Below are 25,632 nucleotides of genomic sequence, written 5' to 3' on the forward strand. Positions count from 1 at the left end.
TAATGAATCTATCGTGATATATGAAATCTCTGAGTAAATAAATTTAAAGAGAAAAAGGCAAACTGCCAAGGACCAGACCATAAAGAATAGCTACATTAAATGGGTAGGAAGAGTATTAAAAGACAAAAGAGTTTTCAGATTCAGAATGATAAGAAACTATAAAGTCCAAGAGAAAATTTTGAGAAGCATGATAAACTGTTTCCTTTGTTGAAGGGAGGGTTAAAGAGATGGTGGACTTTTTTAAATTTAAAGGTTTTTTTTGTTAGGAAGTCATTGGTAACCTGCTAGAGCACAGAAGAAACAGTGAGTGGTGAGAAAATACTATTATTATTATAGGCCAGTTATTGAGAAATTTATTGGTAAAAACAAGGAAATAAATTAAATTATGGACATAGAATAGTTAATGAAGATTTGTTTGTTTTTTCAATATGGAGATACTTATAAATATTTAAAGGGAAGGAAAAAAGAAGAAAATAATGGAAAAGGGTAAGGTGGAAGAGAAAGCCGATAGTTAAGGGAACAAAGTATTAGAATAAAGATAAAGGAGAGTCAATAGACAGATGAAAGCATTACCTTTCAAAAATAATAAAATTGTCAGAATATTTTATCTAATAATTTTTTATACTTTTTATAAACTTTTGTCAGTTTAAAGATGTCTTTAATTTTTGTACTTTTTCTTGTTTTACAGAAACAGGCACAAAGTTACCAATCTCAACTAAATGGGAAGAAGCAATGCTTAGAAGATGCCAGTCTTAACAACCCTGAAATTGCTCGGTTGACCTGTGAACCAGATATTGATAGTGACACTGTTGAAAGAGATGAATTCATTATTGAAAAACTGAAGTCAGCTGTGAGTGAAATAGCAATAAGTAGGAATAAATTACAAGATGAAAATCAGAAGCTCCTGCAAGAACTGAAAATGTACCAAAGACAGTGCCAGGTGAAGAAATGATTGTTTTTGTTTTAACTCATATTAACTAAAAACTAAATAAATGGTGACCTCAACAAAATCAGAAACATAGATTGGGAGGCTACTTGTAGAGAGCATCTGTGTATATGTGTGATGTTTACACACGCCTGAGAGGTCATCTAGTCCAACCCATACCTGAACAAGAATTTGTTTCACATCAATATATACATGTGGTCATATAGAGCCTCATGGCTGGAAAATGGGAAGATGAACCCATTACCTCTCAAAATAGACTATCCAATTTGGGGCAGCTCAGATTCTTAATAAGTCTTTTCTAACTTCAGGCAGAAAACAGTTTGAAAAAGAAATCATAGAAACAAGAAAGCACATGACATTTTCAAAGAAAATTGAGTAAGCCAGTTTATTAAGAACAGCATGTTAGCCACTGTACCACACTGTCCCATGCTTTTGCATTAAAATTGGTTAAATTCCTGATGTTGGAAGGAGAGAGGAACTATCTAGACTCAAAACAATGTTCAGCACTCTTGATCAATTTAGAAATAAATACCCAGAATAATATTTGTATTACTTTAGTCATTTCCTTTCTAAAATTTAGGTATTTTTATGCATGCTTTTTAGTTATCCTCAAAGTAGATCCACAATGAATAACATTCAGATATTTATAACTGGATTTTTGATATAGAATTTTTAAATTACTGGTCCCTGTATCATCTACTAGGTGGATTAAAAAATTTGAAACTATTTTTATTATTTTTAATATTCTTTTAAAATTTTGAGTTTCAAATTCTCTCCTTTATTTCCACCTCCCTTCCCCATCCACTAATAAGGCAAGCAATATATGTGAAATGATGGAAAACATTTTTATATTAGTCATATTTTTAAAAAGAAAAATAGCAGAAGTGAGAAAAATTTACTTCAATCTGCACTCAGAATTCATCAATTCTCTTTCTGGAGGTAGATAACATTTTTTCATCAAGAGTCCTTTGGAACTATCTTGGATCATTATATTGATCAGAATAGCCAAGTTTTTCACAGTTGATCATCATTACAAAATTATTATTACCTACCATGCATAGTGGCCTCCAGTTCTGCTCACTTTACTTCATGTTTTTCTAAAACCATCTTCTATCATTTCTTATAGCACAATAATACTCCATCAAAATCATATGCTACAATTTGTTCAGCCATTCTCTAATTGATGAGCATCCCCTTGATTTCCAATTCTTTACTGCCACAAAAAGAACTACTATTAATATTTTATACTCCTTTTCCTTTGAGGGATGTAGACCTAGTAGTGGTATTGTTGTATCAGAACCCTTTGGGCTTACTTTCAAATAGTTTTCCAGAATAGTTGGACCAGTTAGTTCCTCCATCAGGAGTTCACTAATGCAGTTATTTTTCCTTCATTCCTTCAAACATTTGTAATTTCTGGTAGGTATGAAATGGTATCTCAGAGTTGTTTTAATTTGCATTTCTCTTATCAATAATGGTTTTAGAGCATTTTTTCCATAAGATTATAGATAGTTTCTGTTTCCTTTTTTTGGAAACTTATCTATATTTATATCCTTTGACAATTTATCAATTAGTCATTTACTTTAATTTACTTTTATAAATTTGACTCAGTATATATACTCAGTATATGAAATCTTTATCAGAGAAAGTTACTTTAAAATTTTTTGATATTACTTCACTGTCATTGAGACTATTTATCAAAATGAAGTTTCCCTGATTATCCCTTTTAATTGTCTTATTTATTTTTGTTTTGGGTTTGTCTGAGTACACGATCACGATCCCTGTCTTGTTTATTTCATTTGAAGCTATTAGATTCTGCTCCAGTCCTTTATTTTAACTTTGCATATGTCTTTCTGTCTTCAGTGCATTTTTTGAAAACAACATATTGTTACATTCTGGTTTCAAATCCAGTATATTCTTTGCTTCCATTTTATGAGTGAGCTCATCCCATTCACATTCACAGCTGTGATTACTGTGTTTTCTCCATCTCATTTTCTTCTCTTTATTCTTCTCTCTTTCTATTATCTTGTTCCTTCTTAAAATTTTATTTGGCTTCTTAACAATTGCCTCCCCTAATAATTCCCATTGTTCTGTCATTTCCAACCTTTCACTATCCCTTTTCCTTATAAAAATGTACATTAAATTTTTATATACACCTGAGTCTGTATATATTCTTCCTTCTTTGTACCAATTCCAATAAGAATGAGGCTCAAGTATTGCTCACCACTCTCTGTCCCATTGTCCAGATCCACTGTAAAAATTTGCTCTTGCATGCTTTTTTATGTGAGAAAATTTTCCCAGTCTACCTCTTCTTCCACCTTCTCCTAGTGCATCCTTCTCACTTTTTTAAAGAGAGCATTCCAATATAATCAATTCATATTCATACTGTGGCAATTTTCCTTGATAATTTCTTGAAATGTGATGATGCCTTTAGATTATCTCTTCTTTATCTGTTTTTGGGTTAGTTGTTTTACTGATGAGATGTTTCAAATTTTCTATTTTTCATTATTTTGACTTTGTTTTATTTTGCTTTGATGTCTCATGGAGTCATTAGTTTCCACATGCCCAATCCTAATTTTTAAGGAATTATTTTCTTCACTGAATTTTTGCACCTCCTTTTCCATTTGGCCAATTCTACTTTGTGCTCTGGCCTTTCCCCAGAATGTACCTCTGACCTCCTGCAGCCTCCAGGGATAACATTCCTCTTTTCTTTGGAACTGTGACCAGCACACCCCATTCCTTGTGATTGACCACCAATGTTCCTCAGTGCCCCGTGACTGTGCCCCAGAACTGTATGTGTGAGCAGTAGAGTTGCCAATTAGTACCAACCATATCTAGTGCCAGCAAAAGTCTGTGAAGTCTTTCTGACCAGTTTTCCAACCCCTTTACTCTCTGGTTTGAGAACTCCGGAAGCCACTGTTACCACTGTTGTTGCTGCAGCATGTCTGGGTTCCAGATAAGCCTTTACCCAAGTGCCACAAACTTCTCTTGTGATTTCTTCCTCTTTCACCAGGAAAAAAAATTAGCTAATTCCAGACCCTTGAATAATATGTAAATGAACATGATACTTGTTTACAAAACTCTCCATAGAGGAAAAAGTTATGTGAATCCAGAAGATGTGTTCCATATACATTCTGATACAGCAGGAAGTTGAGATTTGGTCAATTTCTTAAGGAAGAATCTTTATAGAAAAAAAAAAAAAAGATTTGTTGTTGGTGTCTCTGACTCAAGAGCATATCCTTCTTGGTTTTATCCTTAGCATATTTCTTAGGATAGTCATAATATTTGTTATGCTCTCTTAGTTATGTCTTAAGTGACAAAAATCAAGTTATATAAAATGGGTGAAAGAATGCTTAGGTTCATATCATAAAATAAAGTATTAACCCAAGCAAGAAATGGAGTTATTTGCTTTTTTAAAATCAAGTTCAAAGAAAGCCCTAAAACCTGTACTTTTCAATACATGTGTAAGAATGAAAGCACTTTAAAAAAAATTATGGCAATGTTTGACTATATTAAACTAGAGAGAGGCATTTTTCAAAGAATGTTATCATTAATAAGTGCTCTTGAGGAATATGGTTTTTCCTATATGAAGAATAAGTTTGTCTTTTCTTGACATTTGGCAAACAACTCAATAATTCAACAGGATTCCCCTTGGTATTACTGCTAGAAGTTCTGGTTTTTTTCCTCTACCTCCTCTCTCTTGTATCTGTTCTTAAACCCTCTTTAAGATGTTCTCTGGCTTCTCTTTTATGGATCAGCCTATAGTTCCTTTAATAAACAGATATTCTGATTTTGAGTTTCTATTACCTATTCTTTTCTTGTGTCTTCCCTTAACTACTTAAAATCTCCCAAGGAGGGTGGGCATCATCTGCCAACCAGGCCTAGAAATGTATTTATGTGAATGCACACTAGCAAAATAAATTTTGTTGTCAAACTGTTTTTTTTTTTCTTTTCTTAAAACTCCTAAAATACTTAAGACATGGGCATTTATATTTTACTAAGGGAAAAAACTTAAGTTTTTTTTGCCATGAACCCTCCAAATGTTGAGAATAGTCCCTCAAATTGCATTATTTCTATGGAAAAGACCCATCATGTTGCTGAATCCCCTTCCATCCTACCATTCTCTTTGCCAAATCCCAAAACAAATCCTAAATTTGTTTTTTATTTTCAGTCTTTATCCTCTAGATCTTCCAGGACTAGGGAGGAAAGAAAGACAGCTAAACCTTTCTTTTCTTCACTACCTAAAGTCCATAGATACTAAGAGTTTCCATAATTGGACATAATTTTCTAACCTCATATAATTATATAATTTTCTGATCTTATTTACTATCCTCATAGTCATTAGATTTTATTTTCTTTTATTTGTAGTATCTCAGTTGTTCAAAATACAGGATTATGCCTAGTTTCATTAATTAAAAAAAAGACAAGTCCTTTTACTATTATGCTGTCTCCTCCACTCTCTTTAATAATAAATTTCTATAATTCCTTAATGAGTTTGCAAAGCAAGAATTTCCTAGTTCAAATCAGATTAAGTTTCTCTTCTATTTTACATTCTTCAGAGTTTGGTTTATTTTAAAACTGTACCCCCTTCCTCAAAATGTTCTTACTGGTGGAAGACAGCTAATGTGACCTGATTGTGGACTGATTCTCATTTTGAATTGGTAATTATACTTCTTTCCCCATTTCTGAGTTGATATTTTTGTAATAAGGTCATCCCCTGAACAAATTTTCTTAAAAACAGTAGTCTTAAAATTTCTCTTTAAGCTTTGAGGAATCTTTGTACCTGAGAACGTAATAAAATCTTGCACCATCCATAGAAATTTTGTTGAGTTGCATAACATATTCAGAAATGCATAATTATATATTTAACTATTATGAATATTTGGGAGAGAATATAGTACATCTGAACAAATTTAATACATAGAATGTCATCATTGAAAAGAATCTTGGAAATCAGTTATCTATCATATTCAACTCTCAGGTGAATAATAACTTCTCTGACACCTTGATAAGTGATCATACAACCTCTGCTTGAAAGTGTCCAATGATACGAAATTCATTGTCTCCCATGGTAGCCTGCCCAGGTCTTCTTAAAGCCTGTGGCAATTAATGCAAGTGGAAGTGACAGCAGAAGGAGTGCTGCAGGCGAAAAACCCAAGCCCCATAGATTCAATGGTAGTTTAGGAAGCAGCCAAATGGGGGAAAACTTCCCAGTTGATGGAGGTCAGCCCTGGCAGGCAAATAATATAGCATAAAACTCATAAAACAAAACACTCAAAACACTTCACCCTTTCCATCTTTGACATCTTATGACAAATTAAACCTATGTTCCTTGTTTATTTTTTTTGGCCTACAAATTGGCCCTCCCTTTAAACCAGTCCTACCTTTTACCTTTTATTCAGCATTTTTAGTTGTGAAAGTACCTCAAGCCTATTTTTCCAGCTCATTGACTTATCTACCCATATCCTCATCTTGATTGGTATGTATTCCTAACCTCTATCTACATTGGGAGTCTCTCCCATCTTTTTTCATGCCCTACCTCTACCTGCCCCCAGTAGGGGAGATTAGTCAGCACTATGGACCAGTGCTCTCTCCTGAATTCAGCCCCAGTAAGAGTCAGCATAATTCTGTCACACTACCCTCAACTTTCCCATTTTCAGGGACAGGAAACTGAAAAAAACTATGATGAGAATACTGTCAGAGCTTTCAAATATACAGATCCAAAATATTACCCTATGCCTTGAACCAGGCAATCCTGTGGCAAGCAGGATGATCACATTGCATGAAGATGATGTCTGATTACCAGCCTAGCTAGGTCTCTTCACTAGGAAATAGAACCAAGCTCCTCAAGTCTGTCCCCAAGAAGGTCTTTGACTGGACACTGGATTTTCATGGGCTCCCTGATTAACTGAAACTCTTTTATTGGAGTATGTGCAGGTAACCTTTCTGATATCCTATCTAATGTGGCAGGTCATCAATTGAATTAATTCCAAAATGATAAATGACAATGCCATTCTAACAAACTTCCAGAGCTTTCTATAAATGCCATGAAGTTCTTCATGCTGGGAAGGTCTTGCTTTCTGCATGAACGATCAACCAATGACCCACTGACTGTAGTGTGTGTCATGGCTTTTACATTGTGTCTTCTATATCTTAGGTACTGTGCTAAAAGAGGTACAAAAAGAGGCAAAAGACCTTGAAGGAGCTTACACTCATTAGGAGACACAACAAGAAGATAAATATGTACAAACAAGCTAAAATACTTGAAAAATAGGTAAGAAGCACTAGAATTAGTGGGAAAGGCTTCCTGTAGAGGGAAGTTGAGACTTGAACGGAAGCAAGAGACGCCAGAAGGAAAAGATGAGAAGAGAGAATATTCTGGGCATGAAGGACAGCCAGGAAAAAATATCCAAAATAAAGATATGTAGTGTCTTGTTTGTGGAATAGCAAAAAGACTAGTGCCATTGGATCAAAAAATATATGGGGAGATGTAAGATGAAAGAAAAACTAACACAGTAATGGGGGGAGTAGGTTATAAACATAAAAGAGTATTTTGTATTTGATCCTAGTGGTGATGGGGAACCACTGGAGTTTATTAGGGGCAGCTAGGTGGCACAGTGGGCAGACTACCAGATCTAGACTAATCTTGCCCTCAGACACTCAATAGTTGTGTGACCCTGGGAAAGTCACTTCACTCTGTTTGCCTCAGTTTCTTTCCCTGTAAAAATGAGGTAGACAAGGAAATGGCAAACTGCTCTAGTATCTTTTTCAGGAACACCCCAAATAAGGTCAGAAAAAATCAGACACAATGAAAAAAGCACAACAGTAGCAACAACAGAGTTTATTGAGTATGGGGGTGACAGGGTAGTTTTAAACTTTGCATGGAGGATGGACTGGAATTGGGAGAAACGTGGGTGGACTCAACAGCAGACTATCATCTAGACATAAGGTGATGAGGACCTGCATCAGGATAGTGGCATATCAAAGTGGGAAAGGGGTAGGGGGGAATATTTGAGAGATGGCCAAGAGTGAAATTGTCAGCCCTTGGCAACAGATGGGATTATGGGGAGGGTTCTGGTAAAACTGAGAGGAGTCAAGAATGATGCTTCATTCTTGAGCTTGGGGAACTGGGAGAATAATGGTGCCCTTGACAATAATAAGAGAATTTGAAAGGGAAGATGATAAACAGAGAAGGATAATGTTTGTTTTTTTTCCATCAAGATTCTTAGAATATAGTAAGATAAGAGTGGAACTTTAATGACTTGCTTTGTGGCAAAAGCATGTGCTGAGTCAGAAGTATGACCCAAGAAGGAAGTTCTGACATCCCTCCTAACCCAAACCTCCTAGTTCCATTTCCTAAGGATTATACCCCCAGAGGCCTAGCCCTTAGTTTGTCACAGTTTCAAGTGTCTGGAATATGACTTTCTAGAGAGAGGATAAAGAGGATTTCAAAGCAACATGATCCCACTATCTAGCCACCTAGCCAGGGAGGGGGGAGATATATTAGGCAATATCATTGTGGAGAGAGTTTCAATTGTTCAGTCATTTTATCAGTCATCACAAATAAACTCAAGTTTAGGTATCCAGATTTTCTGTTTGGATAATGGAGAGTCCCTGAGCCATGGGAACCTCAGACAAATAAGATGATTATTTCCATGGCTTCTAGAGATGAACAGCAAAAGACTGAAACCATGATATAGAGTTATTCAAGATGGAGTGGGTTCAATGGGAAGAGAGATTCTGGATCTAGTCAAATCAAGTGTATTTCTGTAATTTCTATAATTAGATCATTTGGGGATGAAGATAAATAGAGGGGGAGAGAGATTTAGTGAAATGTTAAAGTGCTGCTTATCTTGCAACCCCAAATGTATTTCTCTTCTGTAGAAGTCCTAGTCTTGAAATGATGCTGAGTATGGAGGACTTTAGGATTCTAGAAAAGTGGAACCTACCAGAGAATAAGGAAAGTTGCATTTGATTGTTCTGTGTTGTTGGGATATCTTTATGTGTTTTCTACATTTATTTATGAAGTCCTGTGAAAATTTTGCATTTTTCTATCATCTGTGGGGTAAAATAAAAACTGTCCTATACCTAACAAATATACTGGCTACACTGAGTGTTCTTATAAGATCTAGAGAACTTTTTACCATGCCAGTTATACTCAAAGATTTCCCCTTGTAAAGTCTTGGTAGAGACATAATGAACCAATTGAAGATAACAGAAAAGTCATATAGGGTAAACGAAGGGAAGACATAAGGTCAGAGACTGCTCTGGAATATAGTATCACTAGTTGGAGATCAAGAAGCAAGGAGATGACATCGTGAAAACGTTGAGATCAGTTCATCAAGTTTAATAGTATAATGAAAAGAGAACAAAGGACCTGAGCTCCAACTCCAGTTCTGCTTCTTACTGTCTGTGACCTTGGTCACATCACTTTAATCCCTTTAGTCTTTATTTTTTTCCATAAAATGAAGGTTTTGATCCTACACACACACACACACACACACACACACATATGTAGGTAAAATTTCTACCATTCCTTCCATTTTAAATTCTATGATTCTTTGATTACACTTACTCTGTAAAAGACAGAGTTTAAAAAAGATCTGTAAAAAAGATAATAGTATGAGTAATGATATCAAAATAAGGGAAGGATTTCCTAGAAGATAACATTTGGTTTATATAATTTCTGTGGCTCAACAGATTGAAATTATTTTATTTATAAGTATGTTTAACTTCATTCTTTGCAATACAACTGATAAATTATTCAATGTCTTCTTTTTCTCTTCAAAGTATATCATACTTGTATTCTAGATCTTGATAGAAATAGATTTAGAACTAGAAGGGATCCTGGAAGCTATTGAGCTCAACCAAGTCCTTCATTGTAAAGCTGTAGTGCCATATATACGTAACAAAGCCTCTCTTTGAGCTCATATGTTCTAATTCTAAATGAAGTGCCTTTTCTGTTGCACCATACTTTTGCTTTGGGATCCATGCAAATGGAGTGGATAAGGAGGGCAAATGGAGCTAATGTTCTGCTGTAATTTCTTAGGCCTTCAGTACAATTAAAATGTAGAATCAGCCTCTCCACCTCTTAACCCCCACCTCCTGGATCAGTTAGTTACTGTATAAACTGCTTCTGTAAACTGACATTAACTGTAAAAGGGCTATAGTTTTATTTGGATTTGGGATTGAAATGAATAGCAAATAGCTTTTTGGTTTGGATTAATATATAGAACCATGCCATTCAGACTTGGGACATCCTTAAATCTTTATATCTTCGGGAACTCAGTTATTCAGAATCTTTTGGATGGGGAGAGAGAAAAAAGGATTAAGGAAGTAGGAGTGGTGGAAGTGTGTTCTTACATGCTTTGGTCAAAACCATTCTCCAGCATCTGAACCTGAACTTCCTGTTTACATAAACTTGTGCATAAGGAACTAAAGAGTTCCTAGAAAATATAGGTGTCATGATTGAGAATAGAGGGTTGGTATGAATAGAATTGTGAAAGAAAAAGAAAGCCTATGAGTAGAGGTAAAGTACAGGGTTACAAAAAATCTGTAATAATTTTTGGAAATTATGGACTTCATTTTATCTGTTGATTTTCAGCCCTAACAATATGCCTTACAAATCTTTGGCATTTGATGTTTTAGTTGTTGAATTTTTGCCATGGAAAAGGCTTTTAAGGAATTAAAAGATAGTTCACCCCCAAAATTACCACAGGCCCATAAAAATGCTTTGTTGTTGAAAATTCCAAAATAGGAGTTATCCTCTTCCAAGTTGGCCCCTCTGCCAGTTACCTGCAGCCAAAGAGCCCAGTATTGTATGTTGTGGAGGGAAATGAAGCTAGACATGAAGACAGTTTGGTCTTGTAACCTGAAAAGGACCAAACACTCCATAACAGTGTACACCCATGAGCACCTTCAATGAACTAGAAAATTCAATTAGCAACAGATAAAATAGACACTTCTTCAACTGGTTTAATTTCTCTATACTATACATTCAGGCCACCAAAAATAGTAAGCAAATGCCCCGTTATGGAAGCCAGAATGTCTACTATCACCCTTACCCCACTCCCACAAGCCTCCTATGCAAACAATATCACATATAGATAATTCTTTAGTAATTAAGCTGGTCTGACAGAAATAGGCAGGGGATGCCCATTCTCAGGCCCAGCTGTCCACTAAACAAGAGAAGTCATTCTCTTCCCTGGTGGTGATGGGATCAACATTCGGTGGATTGCTTTGCCTTTGATCCCCTTGAAGAGGCTTAAATAAGCAGTCCTGAGATTACCATGATAGTAAGCATATGATGCATACAGGGTTATTCACGACCCTCCATATGATAATTCTCAGGGTTCTATCTCAGACATGTGAGCTGGTTCATTCCTGTTTAGTGAGGAAACTGCCCAGGCTATTAAAACTACTCCTAATCTTTCTATGTCCCTGAGCAACAGCAATGATGGAATTTTTCACTAAGGTGCTGCCCTTTCCAGTTTACAATTCCATTTTGGTGGCAGTGGAAACCCTCATGAAAATGGTTCACTTTATCTAGCTCCCCCAAAGTACTAAGGGAGTCTGGCTTTCTCTCATGGAAACTTTCCATCTGCTCAGTATTCTCTCTCACCTCAGGCCATCCTGCGACCCCCAATTTGTTTTGTTGTTGTGGTCCTCTTTTCCCTGATATCCAAGTTAGGTTTTCTCTCTTTACTACTTATTCCTACCCCCATCTGCCATTTACTCCAAACCAGCAGCCAGTTTAAAAAGATTTAACAAACAGGACACTAGAGCTTCTTTGTCATTAGAAGTGCAAAATACTTCACTTAAAATAATTTTTTCATTGTTTGCTCACTTGCACACACACTACTATGGTGTCAACAGTAGATAATTGCATGAAAGAACTGGAGACAAACAAGTATAGGGTGATTTACAAGATCTAGGGCCACATGGTTCAGTGGAAAGAGTCTTGGATTCTGAACAGAAAGACCTAGGCTCAAGTCCCAGTTGTACAGTTTACCATCTATGTCACCCTGGACAAATAGTATAACCTTTCTGGGCCCCTCAACTATAAATGGAGGGTGCTGGATTTTTGAGGCCTTTGAGACTCCTTCATGTACTGGATCAGTGCTGTGAAACTGAAATACAAAGAGAATCCCTGCTGGGTACATATTGCTTTATAAAACTAATCAGCACTGTGCTTTATTATGTTTTTATTTATGATGTTAAATATTTCCTAATTGCATTTTAATCTGGTTGCTGGCTATACTTGTGAGTCCTGCCTTTGATAAATCTCTTGCAAGGAAGAGAAATGAATGGACCCTGCAGTGAGGAAGAATCATCTCTTAAGTTCCAATCTGGCCTCAGACACTCACTAGTTGTGTGACTCTGGACAAGTCATTTAACCCTGTTTGCCTCAGTTTCCTCATATGTTAAGAAAAATGAGCTGGAGAAGGAAATGGCAAACCAATCCAGTATCTTTGCCAAGACCACCCCAATAGGGTCACAGTGGATTGGACACAACTGAACAACTTTATGTTCAAGGCACTATGCTGAATGTTTTTACAGATATTATTTCATTTGATCCTCACAACATCCTAGAAAGAACGGGCTGTTATTACAATTGGGGAAAATAAGGCAAATAAAACAAAGGCTAAGTGACTAGGGTCACACAGTGTTGGAGGCTGGATTTGAATTCAGGTTTTCCTGATTATAGGCCTGGTACTCTATCCACTGAACTGCCTATAGCTGCCTATAAATTTAGAATCTCATGATCTTTTAAAGTTTCTTCAAATTCTGAATCTGTAATCTAATGACCTGCACATCCAAAATACCTAAAATAATCAAGCTGATCACAAAATCCCATGGAAAACTTTGTAAGTGAAAGATCAGATTTGACTGAGTTATGATGTTTCTGGAATGACTTTGCAAGTAGTTTGAGCAGAGAAAGAAATTTTCATTCAGAAGGTCATTGGGTTTAGAATTGGAGAAGTAAAGGACCTTTAGTCAAATGTTTTAATTTGCATATGAGGCAAAATGAAATTGGAGAACAATACCAGTAATACATAATTCATAGGATTGTGGCAAGGCCAAATATAATTTTCTATGTAAATCTACATATCTACATATATATATACATATACATACACTATAATATTATAGACAAATCTTAATAAACTATATATTGTGATATAATATCAATTATACCCTTAAGGGTAGCTAAGTGGTAAGTAGATAGAGTACCAATCCTAGCATCAGGAAGACTCATCTTCCTAAGTTCAGACTCTGACACCAGCTGTGTGACCCTGGGCAAGTCATTTGTCCTTAGTTTGCCTCATCTTTAAAATGTGCTGGATAAGGAAATGACAAACAATTCTAGTATCTCTATCTAGAAAATCCCAAATGGGATCATGAAGGATTCAGACAAGACTAAACAATAGCAATGTAGCCTTTATCAGAAAGGACGCTGATAGAACCAGATTTCCAGAAGATGGGACTGAAAAAAATGACTGGAATTAGAATTACTCTTTTTTTCTGCCACAATTCAGACACATATTGAGTTTGCAGGATACTAAAAGCCACAGATCTTTTTTTTTTTATTTTAATAAAACTTTTATTTTTCTCAATATACTTTTCAACATTAATTTTTGTGAGATTTTGTATTCCAAATTTTTCTCCCTCCCTATCTTACCTTCTCTCTACCCAAGACAACATAATCTGATAATAGGTTAAATCTGTGCAATCCTTTTAAACATATTTCCATATTTGTCATGTTGTGCAAAAAAAAAAAAATCAGACCAAAAGGAAAAAAAGAAAAAAACAAATAGAAAAGGTAAAAATGCTATGCTTTAATAACATTCAATCTCCATAGTTCTCTCTTCACGAAGATGGCATTTTCCATCCCCAAATAACTGAAATTGTCTTGAATCACTGCATTATTGAGAAGAGCCAAATTCATCATAGTTGATCATTATATAATCTTGTTGCTACTGTGATCAATGTTCTCCTGGTTCAAGCCATAGATTTTTTTTAGAAAAACTTTTGTTTAGTCATTTCTACCCTTGTGATTAGTTTTTAGAACCCAAATATGGAACTCTACATTTTCCCTTTTAAAACTCAGAACATTAGATTTGCTCTTATGTTCTATCTTGATTTTATCATACAAAATATTGGAGATACCTCTCAATTGTGTTAGTCCCCAATTTGGTGAGTGTGATACTTGTTAGCTTTAAGTCATAGATAGGAATATTAAGCAGTGCAGGGGAAGCCTAAGCACACTCTTCTAGAGACTGCCTTCCAACTTTATATTAAACCACTTTTTTGAGTCCACCTGTGCAACTATTTGAATCTACCTAATTATATTATCATCTAATTTATATCTCATTTTCTTATTTGTGACGGCCAAACTTGAAATTGCATGAGATAATTTATCATATCTTTGCTTAAGCCTGGGTAAATAATTCTGAGGTCATTCATTATCAATCTAATAACTATTAAGAGAAAGAGGAGACAGAGACAGAGACAAAGAGACAGAGAAAGGGAGGAAGAAAGAGGGGGAGATGTTATCACTAGAGCTAATACAAATTAAAACTATCCTTTTTCATAATACTTTTTTAAATTTGAAAGGAATTGAAGTCCAGGTCACTAACCATTAATTTTCAAAATGATCTTTTCTCCCTTTTTTGAATAGTGCGACCTTTGCCCTTGTCTAAATCTGAGATACTGCTTCTATCCTTCATAATCTTTACCATGACACTGACCATGGTTCTGAAGCCATGATAGTCACTTCTTTCAGCACTAGCAAATTATTCACCAGGACCTAGTGACTTGAGTTCATCTAGGGAAGCTAATTACTCTCTCATTATAACCCTACTTAACTTGATATCAAGTTCCTATGATATGTTTTTATTGTCTTTCTTAGATTTGAGAAGCAACATAATATCTTAGTGGATAGAGAAAAAAAAAGACTCTAATTTCCACTTCTGACATATCCTGTTATACTATGGGCAAGTTCCCAGTGGTCTCAAAAAAAGATGGGACTATGGCCTGCCTTCCAAGGGTCTAGACTAATCATGAGGCTTATCTTCAGTAAAAACAAAAAAACAAACAATATAATCTTCTCACAGTCCTCTCTTCCTTCACCTCCTCTTTTCATGGTTTAATTTCCTATCATCCCTCATTCTTTACTAGGTATTGGCTTCCTGGAGGCAATTATGGAGGGGAAAGAGGTATAACCAGAAAATGATCTGAACCCTCATAGCAGCAGCCCCATAAAGTGCAATTGAAAAAATCCCACCATTCCTTATCCCCAGATCACCTTGGGGCTCTGGTATATCTTGGAGAATAAATGGGCTCTGGCTCCCAAGCAATGATTTTGTAAGAGTCTTAACCTCACTTATTTTTATTTGGGATATGACAGAGTAAATTATTCAGGATAATCAAGAATGAATGGATTGCAATATATGTCACTAACTTTATTACATTCTCTTTCCCCAAAAATTCATCCATCCAAACTTTCCTATTTCTATCAAAGTCACCATCATCGTCCCAGTTACCCAGGTGTTGGTATCTTTGGCATAATCTCAGTATCAAGTTCTGTCCCACCATCTTACATCCATATTATTTTCACTATTTATAAGGCCATAATCCAACTTTAGGCCCTCATCACTTCTAAAGTGGTACTTTAATAGTTTCCTGATTGTTTTCCCTGCTTTCTTTCCTTCAGTCTATACAGAGGTTTTTCAAATCTAAACTTATTTAACTTATTCTTGCTTCTATTTTTCGTACATTTTTGATTGGTCAGTGAGTTCCTTGTGAAAATCTACATTGGTCTTTTTTAGGTAACTCTCCTCCTCTTTCCCCTGGCAATTGTTTTTTTTTTTTTTTTTTTGTTAATTCAAGGAAATAAATTTGATCTGACATATATCACTGCAACTTGGTAGAATGAGATGAATGACTCAAATATAGCTCTGGAAGAATAGAAAAGGATAGATAAAAGATAAGAGTATAGTAGCATTTTAAATTTACAAGATATAAAGAAAAGAAGCAAAGCAAGGAAGCATGGTGGAGAACAAGTGGGTGAAAATCACAGTAGACAAAACAGAAGTGATTCTGTTAAAGTATTTACAAAACATTTGGATAGAAATATATAATAAGATTAGGAACTAAACCCATGCAACAAGTACTTATTAAATGCCTACACTGGATGGTGGGGCTTAAAAAAAAAAAGAAAAGCCAGTCCCTATTCTCAAGTACTTTTCATTCTATTGAATAACAAACCAGTTCACAAGTTCTAATGATTGAAGCTACCATGTGCACAAAAACTTCATCTAGATTTTTAATATTTCTTGGGTGTAGCTTTCAACTTGCGTCTTTGTCAATGAGTCAATCATTTATCCCTCACTTTAACTATATTACTAGTCATATTAATAAAACATAGTCACATCCTCGTTGCTATGTGTCTATTTAATTCATCCCCAGGCCTTTCTCATGTGGTCTATTATTTATCCCTAATATTCTCTATTGTCTGTATTTCTTTTCATCCAAATATAAAACTTTACAAGAATTCCTATTAAGGTGTTGATAACTAGGTATAGTTCACAATGTCTAACCTTTTTAGAGCTTTTGGATCCTAATTTTATCATCCAGTAAATTGGCTATCCTTCCCAACTTCAAGGCAGTTCACAGATTAAGAAACATTTGAGGCCATCTATGTTTTCAACTTAATCCATTAATAAACATGTTGAACACTAGAGGACAAAGGACAAGTCCTGGGAGTACTCCACTATAATCTACTTTCATGTTGATGGTATCATTATCATCATCACCAATATTAACATATCCCTTTAATTTGAAGATTCATATATATATATAAACTCATTTGAATCCCCAAATGACCCTTAGTATTTTCTTAGATATTTCTTCTACTCTGATTAAACTTTCCTCCTTTCTCAATCTTGACCACATATACTTAGGTCAGGTTAAGCTGCTTCTGTGTTCTTAATTCCTTCTCTCTCATTCTGTAATCCCCTTATCTCTTGCCAAACTTTAGCCTTAAATTCCTACTAGCATCTGTCTTCCTCTAATTCTATATATGCTGTGGTATGTATCCAGAAGTCACATAACACTGCTTAATGGATACATTATAAATTCATGTTATCCAACTTCAACTGAGCTCTCTCATTGAAGCAAGCCAATCCATTTAGTCTTCCCTAATTGCTTCTCTAACTCCCCACAGAAGCTATTCCAAATCTTCCCCTCCCCCTTTCCTCCTTCAACTTTTTCCTATATACTCTAGTGCTTTTCTTTCTGCCTTAGAACATTCCCACATCTTGCTCAACTTCAAAATATTTTAATTACATCCTACATCTTCTTTCAAATCCACATAACCATATTACCATCTACCCCAAATCTTCCCTATCTTTTCTTAAAGATTATTGTAAAAGACTTTACTAAGTGCCTTGCTAAAACCTAGGTATATATTATATCTATTACATTTTCCTCATCTACCAGTCTATTAATCCTGAAAAAAAAAAAAGGAAATGAGGTAAATTTGGCATGGCCTGTTTTTGATGGATCCATAATGACTCTTATTAGCAACTTTCCCTTCTACATATTCAACTTCAGTTAAATTTGATTCACCAAACATATATTAAGTCCTTTTCCATAGGAGGCTATTAGGTGATGGGCAAAAGTTCTAGCATAGTATTTTTATTATTAAAGCTTTTTATTTTCAAAACATATGCGCGGATAATTTTTCAACATTGATTTTTGCATACCTTGTATTCCAAATTTTCCCTTTCCTCCCCCTACCACCTCTCCTCGATGGCAAGTAATCCAATATATGTTATACATGTTAAAATATATGTTAAACCCAATATATGTAAACATATTTTTACAATTACCTTGTTGCACAAGAAAGATCAGATCAAAAAAAGAAAGAAAATAAAATGCAAATGAACAGAACAAAAAGAGTGAGAATGTTAAACGTTATGATCCACATTCAGTTCCAAAGTCCTCTCTCTGGGTGCAAATGGCTCTCATGATCAAATGATCATTGGAACTGCCTTAATCATCTCATTGTTAGAAAGAGTCATGTCCATCAGAATTGATCATTTATAATATTGTTGTTGCCATGTACAATAACATAGTATTTGTTTAAAAGATTTTATTATTAAAATAATTTAAATGTTGCTGGCCTTCAATTTAATTATCTTTAAAATAGAGATCTCCAAAAATCTAGCTCTAAAATTCCATGACTTTTGTGATTTATGATGTAGGCCTTTACTAATGAATCTGGAGACCTGTTTTTTAGAAACTCCTCTGTCATCAATATATGACTGAGTGCAAATAATTTAAATATTCTGATCCTCAATTTCATCATCTTTAAAATTATGGGATAGTTCTACATTATCTTTAAGGTTCTCTCTAGCTCTAAAATTCTGTGATTTTTATCCCAGAACTTTAGTGATACAGAATTCTATAAAATTTGATTCTTATTTAACAAAAATGCTTAACAGTTCATTTTTTAAAAGTGGATTATGAAATATAAAATTATTTTAATGTATTCCACAAGATCATGAAATCTTAATATTACCATTAAATCATTTTGATTTTCTATTTAGACCATGGAAGCAGGACTCTCAGAGGTAAAAAATGAATTACAGTCACGTGATGATCTCTTGAGAGTTATAGAAATGGAACGATTACAGTTACATAGAGAATTATTGAAAATAGGAGAGTACCAAAATTTTCAAGACAATCCAAAAAGGTATGTTCTTTAAATTCAATATTTATTTTAGAGGGAATCATTAAAGTCATAGTTTTTGTATGTCTCTTTGGGATTTATTTGATGTAAGAATAAAAAAAATCCATCTGCTAATTTATATGCTTATAGATAATACTATATTGGCAATTTAAATATATATTTAATATTATAGGTTATACCATATATAATATTATAGATAATACCATATTGGTAATTTAAATATATATATATATATATATATATATATATATATATATATATATCTGTATATATATATTTAATAGGGGGCACCTAGGTAGTGCAGTGGATAGAGCACCAGCCCTGAAGTCAAGAGGAACTGAGTTCAAATCTGGTCTCAGATACTTAACACTTCCTAGTTGTGCGAGTCACTTAACCCCAATTGTCTCAGCTGGGGAAATCACTTAACCCCAATTACCTCAGCAAAAAATATATATATATATATTACATATATATATATTTAATAGTTGGTTATTTAATCTTCAGTCTTTATTTAAAATGTTGGATTTAGCATTAGAATAGTATGTAAACACACATTTCATATGTAGTAAACAAAGTATCTCAAGGTCTTTTTTTTAGTGTGGTTTTTTTTTTACTTTTTGTATGCAAGTTGATTAAGTAGTAGCAATTTTAAAAAGATTTTATTCCTGCTACCCTATAATTACCAATCTTTATTTCACGAATGCTATTTTGATTTCAGCTTCTCTATCCATTGCCTTGCCATGTCACACTGAAAACTCTTAGCTTTTTACCTATTTAGAATCATACAATTATGTGGATATACCAGGTTATACAGAGAAATTTGGACAACTAAAGATCATAAAATATTTTTACTTATGAATAGGTAATTTAACTGCTTGATTTTAACATTTCTCTGATATTTTGATTCTCATTAGTGTCTTTTCTCAAATTGAAAAAGTTAACCCTGGATCAAAGTTAGGCTTTTAAGAATAACAGTTACATGATAAAATGGTATTTTTACTGAAAGTTCAACATTACATTATAGAGGTAGTCATTATAATTTACATACCATGAGAAAGATAGTAAAGATCAGTCTTACTTACAGTTTTGAAACACAGATGAACTTATTGATAAACCATAGCTCCTTGGACAAACCCTGAGCTATCCTCAATATTAAATGGCAAGATGTAAAAATGATGTCCTAGAATGACAATTTACCAGTAGAGAAGGAATGCTATTTAGTTTTTGCAACAAATTATATAATGGTAATTTATCAAACAATCAAATAATCCATTTATTTAGTGTCCTATATGTACATCATAGTCATTCATTCCAGCATCATCTCTAACCATGGAATCAAATACATTGGTTTTTTTTTTTTAGGAAAAATTGAGATAATTGGTGATGTTTATTTATTTATTTTTAACCTTTTGTAAATTTAGTATTTTTAAATTTCCCCCCAGTTATATGTAAAAACAATTTTTAACATTTGTTGAATTCCAGATTCTTTCCCTTCCTCCCTTCTCACCCTACCTCATTGAAAATGCAGTGGATTTTATATGTTATACATGTGTATTCATGCAAAACATTTCCATAATAGTTGTTTTGTGAAAGAAAACAAACACCAAAAAAAAGAAAGCCTTCAAGAAAAAAAATTTTTAAGTATGCTTCAATTTGTATTCAAACAGCATCAACTCTCTGGTTATGGATAGCACTTTTCATCATAAGTCCTTCAGAGTAGTTTTGGATCATTGTATTGCTAAGAATAACAAAGTCATTCACAGCTGATCTTCCCACAACATTGCTGTTAATTTGTACATGGCATATTTTACTTTGCAGCAGCTCATGGAAAAACCTTTCCAGGTTTTTTGGAAGGTATCCTGCTCTCAAATATATTTTGTAAGCAACACTATGACATTGATTTCAAAGTGTTAGTGATTTTCCCTTTAAAAGTTTATTTTAGATTTATCATTCATGAAAGAATTTGAAGACATATTTGTATTTTCAGTCTGCTAAAATTCTAAAAATTATTTGTATATTTTACATGTTTTACATATTTTAACATATTATTTTAAATTAACTGTATAAAATAGTATGTTTAAATGCTGTTAGCATAGTGCCATATATGCATCAGGTGTTTAATAAATGTTTGTTGATTGATTAATAGAAGACTGGGCTTCTTGCTCTATTTATGTGACTGTGGGCAAGATTATCCTTTGGGGCCTCAGTTTTCTTTATTTCTTTTTAATATGCATTTGTTTCACTATTTCTGAATTACATTTAAAATGTTTTAGCACTTTTTAAAATTTTGAGTTCTAAATTCTTTCCCTCCTTCCTGCTCTTTCTATCCCTTGAAAAAGCAAACAGTATCATATTGATTATACATGTAAAATCATGTAAACATGTTTCTATATTAGTCATGTTGTAAAAGACAACACAAAAAAAAAAATCCTCAGGAAAAATAAAGTGAAAAAAGTATACTTCATTCTGCACTCAAAATTTATTAATTTTCTCTCACTTAAAGTGGATACCATTTTTTATCATGGTCCTTTTGGAATTGTCTTGGATCATTGTCTTTTGCAGTTAATCATTTTCCAATCTTTTATCACTGTGAAAAGATCTGCTATAAATATTTTTGTACATATAAGTCTTAACTTTTTTCTTGGATCTCTTTGCAATTATGGACATAGTAATAGTATTGCTAGATCAAAGGATATGCACAATTTTGTAAATCTTTTCAACATAATTTCAAATTATTTTCCAGAATAGTTGGGCCAATTCACAGACTTTATCAACAGTACATTGGCTTTGGGTGACCTGTTTACCCATATCTTCTCCAATTTTTGTCATTTATCATTTTTGTCATGTTAGTCAATTTGATTAGTGTGAGGTGGTGTCTCAGAATTATTTTGATTTTCATTTCTCTAATTGTTTGTGATTTAGAACATTTTTTTCATGTCATTGGTTTTGATTCTTCTGAGAACTATCTGTATTCTTTGACAATTTATTAATTGTAAAATAGGTCTTATTTTAATAAATTTGGCTCAGTTTCCCTATATAGTTAAAAATAAGGCCTATATTAGAGAAACTTGTAAAATTTCTTGCCTGCCTTCTAAGTTTGATTGCATTTGTTTTGCTTATACAAAACTTTTTCTATTTCATGTACTCAGAATCATCTGTTTTACTTCCCATAGTTCCATCTTTTTTTTTTTTTTTTTTGGTCATAAACTTTTCTCTCTATATAATTTGACAGGCAAACTTTTCTTTTCTCACTTAAATTACTTATGGTATCACCATTTATGTCTAAATCATTTGCCCATTTTGACCTTATTTTGGAGATACTGGTCTATACCTAATTTCTGCCATATTTTTTCCCAACTGTCCCAAAAGTTTTGCCAAATGGTAAGTTCTTGCTCCCAAGGCTTGAATCTTTGAAATTATCAAATGCTATATTATTAAGATCATTTACTTCTGTATATTGTGTACCCAACCTATTCCTCTGATCCTCCAATTCTGTTTCTTAGTCAGTAAAAAGTTGTTTTAGTAATTTTTATTCAGTCATTTTTCAGTCTTGGTCAACTCTTCATGACCCTATTTGAGGGTTTCTTGTTAAAGATAGCAGAGTAGCTTGCCTAGTTCCTTCTCCAGATCATTTTATAACTGAGGAAAGATAAGTAAACAGGGTTAAGTGACTTATCCAGGGTCTCACAACTAGTGTCTAAGATCAGATTTGAACTCACAAAGAGGAATCTTCCTAATTCCAGGCACTCTATGTATGGTAGCACTGTGGCCACAAGTCATTTAACCTTGTTTACCTCAGTTTCCTCATCTATCCATCACCTATGATCATACTTTAAATTCTTCCCTTTACAGCTCATCCCAATGAAGTATTCAACAACCTACATGTGAATAAGTGAAATATCTTTTTATTGCCTGTAAATACTGATTATGTTCATGAAAGCACTATGTATATCTAAAAAACTTTATTCGTGAATGAGGTCTGGATGTTCTAGAGTTTGAAATCCTATTGCAATGTTTCCAAAGAACTACTGAATTTACCATACAAAAGTGTTACTAAATACAGTCTTTCAATGAATCAACAGATTGTGACCTCCCTGATATGGGCTACTATGAAGCAAATATAATAATGGTAACAGCAAATCAAGTTGTTCACTTTTATTCATTGTTTTATTTTAATTTGAAGGCTTGAGCCATCTTATTCACACATCCTCAAAGAACCAGAAAGAAAAAAGAAAGAGCTATTCTCCTTGACAGCTGACCAGGCAAATCAGGAAAAGGAATTGAACAAGGTAAGAAAAATTAGTTGAAATTTTGAAGGTAAGTCAAGATGTCTGTCTCCCTCACATTGAAAGGGAAGAAGCTTGTTTTTATTTCTTCCTTCAATTTTCAATATTTCTTCAAATTATAGCCTATGAAGTGTCTGCTTCCAACATTTCTTTGTCTCTTTCGTATATGCAGAAAAATGACATAGCACATCTTTAGCTACTCATTCCTTAGCTTTAGAGAGAATGCTCAGGGATATCCATAGTCTCCTGCAAAAACAAGGGACAAGGACATGAAACATTCATACAGAGATGATTTGCTTCCATTTAGGGAATAGACATTCTCTATTACCCTTTGGGTAATTATTAACTTTCTTTCTTGCCTCATGGTACATTGCTTCTTGTTCTGTACTCTGAGATCCAGACAAACATCTCTCTCTGTTTCTCTGACTCCATTTCTCTCTATATTCCCTCAGTTGCTAAAGCCTTTACTAGTTGATTACCTTATATATTTAGATTCATGGTTCTTTTGTATATGTTTGTACTAGGGCATATTGTCCCATTACTCTGCTCCTTCTTGCCCCACCCCAAACTCAGAATGTTAGGTAGTTTTTCTTCTGAAGAGTAGGAATTGTCTCCTCCTTTGTACTTGTATTCCCCATGCCCAGCAGAGGGCTTGGCACATAGCCAGTTCTTGATAAATACTTGATTGATTGATTGATTGATTGATTGATAAAACAGGGATAGACTTCTCCTCAAGGGTTTACAAAAGCTTAATCTCTGATATTTGGTACTAAGATTCAGGCATGATATACTTGTTTTACGATTTTGATTGGCAGTTAAAAAAATAACTGGAAAAAATATAGCATTATCAGAACTAGGCCTCCATTGAAGTCCCTGTTTTAGGCTCCTTATTGATTTCTTGAAGATTCTGACATTGGAGCAGAGGTTCTTTTTTATTATTTAATTTTTTCCTAATTATATGCAAAAACAATTTAAACATTTTTTCAAATTTGAGTTTCAATTTTTTCCTTCCCTATTGTCCCCTCAGCACCCACAATTTTACATAAGTTATAAGTGTACTGTCATACAAAACATATTTCTATATAAGTCATGGTGTGAAAGAAAAACAGACAGGAAAAGAAAAAATGAAGAAAAAGTATGCTTCAATCTGGAGCACAAGTTCTAGAAGTTTCAACTATCCTTTGGCCATAAGCTTGGTAGATAATGTGTCTATTATCAGAAAACCATCCTCCCCAAAAGGCAGGGGTGCCCATCATCAGAGTGCAAGAGGCACAGTGACTCTTAAAGACTAATAGTATTTAAGCTAATAATGGAGAAGATTAGCACACTCTGTTGTGGGCCTTTCTAAGTCATCCAGTTTCTCTCAACTGAGCTCTATTGCATCCCATGGTTCAAAAAAAAAAAAAAACTCTAGTGAATATTAATGCTAAGCTATACAAGAGGATGAGAGAAATATTGTAAAATTGGAGGGAGGCAAATTGTCCCAATTCTTCCAACTATAGCACTCTGGGTTTGACATGACAGGCTCTCAATTTGCTTGATTTGATTTTATTTGATTTTTATGGATATAGATTTGACTGAAGGGCTTCTGAGATTCCCTGAAAGCCAAAAGACAGATCCTTTGAGCTCCTAAATAGTATCTTTTATATTATTTTCTGGTAAAAGTCATTGTTGGTGATATACCACTACCCATTTCCATCCACCATATAACTCTCCATTGCCCTTTGGGTCACATACAATTTGGTAAGGGTTTTTTTTTTAGGGAGTCAGGGGCATCAATCAGGACTAAGTGACTTGCCCAGGATCACACAGCTATTATGTGTTTAAGGTCATATTTGAACTCAGGTCCTCCTAACTCCAGAGCGGGTACTCTATCCACTGTGCCACCTAGCTGCTCCCACATTGTTTTGATTCCTTAAAAAAATGTCAACAAATTCGCTAATTTTTTAAAAATATAGAAGAATTAAATAAAAAAATACTGTTGGTATACCCTAACATTTCATTTGGTAAAGGCAAAATAAGCAAAATCAGATACTTGTATTCCCCATGCCCAGCAGAGTGCTTGGCACATAGCCAGTTCTTGATAAATACTTGATTGATTGATTGATATTATTTTTTTGATTTATTAATCTGATTCTTACTTTCATGGAATTAAGTAGGAAAATGTAACTTAGAGTAATGTAAGATTCTATTGTTATAGCACTATTTGTTATTGAGACAAAGATTATGATGATCAGATCCCTTTACACTCTTGGAAAATACTACATAATCCAATAATATGCAGGAAAGATAACAAATAAATTTTTAAAAAATAATTCTATCTTCCATGAAAGTAACTAATAGTGAATTTATATTCTTTCATAGTTAAACTAATTTAAAAAAACAGTTCTATGTTGTGTTTTATTTCTAATTTCAATTCTCAAAATGCTCAAAGTTATTTCATTCTGAAATAAGCATTTTTAATGAGATCTAAAGTCATTTGCAACATGAGTACATTAATCTTATTTAGAAAATAATTTTAGGGGCAGCTAGGTGGCACAGTGGATAGAGGACTACCCCTGAAGTCAGGAAGACCTGAGTTCAAATCTGATCTCAGACACTTAACACTTCCTAGCTGTGTGACCCTGGGCAAGTCACTTAACTCC

At 33.9% G+C, this 25,632-nt stretch overlaps 1 protein-coding gene across 10 annotated transcripts in view; it reads left to right on the forward strand.

The window, feature by feature from the left end:
* The window catches only part of DEUP1 (deuterosome assembly protein 1), a 142,361-nt gene that overhangs the window by 70,391 nt on the left and 46,338 nt on the right, over positions 1–25,632 (forward strand). For all 10 annotated transcript variants that reach the window (XM_051986807.1, XM_051986809.1, XM_051986811.1 and 7 more), the window contains 3 exons: positions 689–940; positions 18,559–18,704; positions 22,885–22,990. In XM_051986807.1, coding sequence (XP_051842767.1) covers positions 689–940; positions 18,559–18,704; positions 22,885–22,990 — 504 coding nt within the window. The remainder of the gene's footprint in view (positions 1–688; positions 941–18,558; positions 18,705–22,884; positions 22,991–25,632) is intronic.

The sequence above is a fragment of the Antechinus flavipes genome, chromosome 3 (assembly GCF_016432865.1).
Source record: "Antechinus flavipes isolate AdamAnt ecotype Samford, QLD, Australia chromosome 3, AdamAnt_v2, whole genome shotgun sequence".
In the NCBI taxonomy this organism is placed as follows: domain Eukaryota; kingdom Metazoa; phylum Chordata; class Mammalia; order Dasyuromorphia; family Dasyuridae; genus Antechinus; species Antechinus flavipes.